Source organism: Glycine max, chromosome 2, assembly GCF_000004515.6.
Source record: "Glycine max cultivar Williams 82 chromosome 2, Glycine_max_v4.0, whole genome shotgun sequence".
In the NCBI taxonomy this organism is placed as follows: domain Eukaryota; kingdom Viridiplantae; phylum Streptophyta; class Magnoliopsida; order Fabales; family Fabaceae; genus Glycine; species Glycine max.
The window spans coordinates 41,062,145-41,064,752 of NC_016089.4; the positions used below are offsets into that span (position 1 = coordinate 41,062,145).

Here is a 2,608-nt window from a genome sequence, read left to right on the forward strand (position 1 = left end):
TGTTCAACTGGTTCTTCACCAGTTTGTTCAATATCATCATGTTGTTCCTCACAAACAACTCGATCTACATGATCACTTTCAACAGCTTGTGGAACTTCAATCACTGGTTGTCTAACACCCATTTTAACTTGAGGGGTGGGAATGACTACCAACCTATTACTTGTCCCAGAAGGTTCAGCTTCACAGTGATCCCTTTCAGAAGAAATGTTCTGAAATTGATCACTCTCACTGATCAAGTCATTTTCAAGAAACTTTGCATTCCTTGATTCCACAATCCTAGTGTTGTGGGATGGACAATAGAACCTATACCCTTTAGACCTTTCGGCATATCCAATGAAATACCCAGTAATAGTCTTAGGGTCTAGTTTCTTCTCTTGTGGATTATAGATTCTTACTTCAGACGGGCATCCCCAAACGCGTATATGTCGCAAACTTGGTTTCCAACCCTTGAATAATTCAAAAGGTGTCTTTGAGACAGCCTTGGTTGGAACTCGGTTTAATATATACGCAGCCGTCTTAAGAGCATCAATCCACAAAAATTGAGGAAGCTTTACATTACTCCTCATGCTTCTCACCATGTCTAATAAGGTTCGATTTCTTCGTTCTGCCACACCATTCTGATCCGGAGAACCAGGCATAGTGTATTGGGCAACAATCCCATGTTCTTGAAGAAATTTCGCAAATGAACCTGGTGCTTGTCCATCCTCTGTGTATCTACCATAGTACTCCCCACCTCTATCTGATCTCACGATCTTAATTTGTTTTCCACATTGTTTCTCAACTTCAGCCTTAAAAACTTTAAAGGCATCTAAAGCTTCATTCTTAGAATGAAGTAAGTAGAGATACATATATCGTGAATAATCATCTATAAAGGTTATGAAGTATTTCGGACTATTTGCATCCATGTCTGGACAACATATGTCTGTATGTATGATTTCTAATAAATTAGAACTCCTCTTTGCACCCTTTTTAGACTTGTTAGTTTGCTTACCCTTAATGCAATCTACACAAGTCTCAAAATCAGCGAAATCCAAAGTACTAAGTACTCCTTCATTTACTAATCGCTTGATTCTTTCAATAGAGATATGTCCTAATCTCCGGTGCCACAACATAGAGGATTCTTCATTCACAATACATCGTTTTAACCCAACAGAAACGTGCATAGAAGTAGCGTCATTTTGCAATTCAATCGAATAAAGACCATCAACCAATTGACCACAACCAATAATTTCAGATTTATTTAGTAAATTAAAACCAAAGTCTGTAAAATTAAAATAAAATCCCAAAGGTGCAAGTTTAGAAACAGAAATTAAGTTTTTACAGAAACTAGGAACATAAAAAACTTTCTCCAAATGTAATTTAAAGCCACTATTTAAGACTAAGACGCACGTTCCAATGGCCTCTACATGTGAGCTCATCCTACTCCCTGAGTAGATGCACTGCTCACTTCCCACTGGCTTCCTTAGGCTTTCCATACCCTGCAAGGTATTAGAAACATGGATTGTAGAACCAGAGTCAATCCACCATGTATTATGATTCACATTAATCATATTAGATTCATAACAAACAAAGGCAAATGGTGTACCTTTCTTCTCAAACCAACTTTTAAATTTGGGGCAGTCCTTCTTCATGTGTCCTTTCTTTTTACAGAAGAAACACTTTGACTCCTTTTTAATTGTTGGTTGAGTCGGAATCTTTCCTTTATTGGTGCCTACAGACTTCTTCCTATCCTTTCCAGAATTAGAAGTAGTCAAATTTACCTTCTCACCCTCTTCCATTATCAATCTCTCCTCTTCTTGAACACACATGGTCATCAATTCATTAATAGACCATTTATCCTTATGTGTGTTGTAGGAGATTTTGAAGGGTGTATACTGTTGAGGTAGGGTGCACAAAATGAAATGTACCAGGAAGGATTCAGACATGGTAACTTCCAAGGTTTTCAACTGAGCCACTATGTCCCTTAAGCGCATGATATGTTCACGCACACCTCTCGTTCCAGTAAGCTTAATGGAAGAGAATTGCATAATGAGTGTGCTAGCAAGTGACTTCTCAGAGGTTGTAAACTGTTCATCAATGGCTTTCAACAGATCTCTGACCTTATCATACTGGTCAACTGAACCCCGGATACTAGCGGATATGTTGGTTTTTATGAACATAACGGAGAGACGATTAGATCTCTCCCACTTTTCATAAAGATCAACAGCATCAGGTTCGCTAGTTTCAGTAATAGCCGGTGGCTCATCCTTCCTTATAGCATAGTCAATATCCATCTAGCCCAAATGAAGGAGAACTCTTTCCTTCCAAACCTTATAATTATCACCTTTCAAAATGGGAAGGTCACAAGAAATATTCATAGATTGTGAAACTGCAAACAAACACACATGCTCATTAAGAAAATTTGAGACTAAACAAATGTCATGTTTTGCCAATGCAAATCATGTCTCAATATATGAATATAGTGACACAAAACTTGCCTGTGGGCTAAAGTCCTACTCAATTAGATTCATCATGCAACTTTATGATAAAACTATTAAATCATGTTCTTTTCCTTAATTCCTGTGGGTAAATTAAGAAATATAATTTAATATTTTATCCTAATTAATCA

General features: G+C 37.3%; 1 protein-coding gene across 1 annotated transcript; it reads right to left on the reverse strand.

Annotated features, from left to right (window-relative positions):
* Positions 1 to 1,372: 1,372 nt before the first annotated feature.
* Positions 1,373 to 2,268, reverse strand: LOC102662955 (uncharacterized). Its single transcript, XM_014773292.2, has 2 exons — positions 1,586 to 2,268; positions 1,373 to 1,478 (listed from the first exon to the last, which is right to left on the reverse strand). The coding sequence occupies exons 1-2, from the start codon at positions 2,157 to 2,159 to the stop codon at positions 1,444 to 1,446; spliced, it is 609 nt and encodes a 202-aa protein (XP_014628778.1). The 5' UTR covers positions 2,160 to 2,268; the 3' UTR covers positions 1,373 to 1,443.
* Between the last annotated feature and the right edge of the window lie 340 nt (positions 2,269 to 2,608).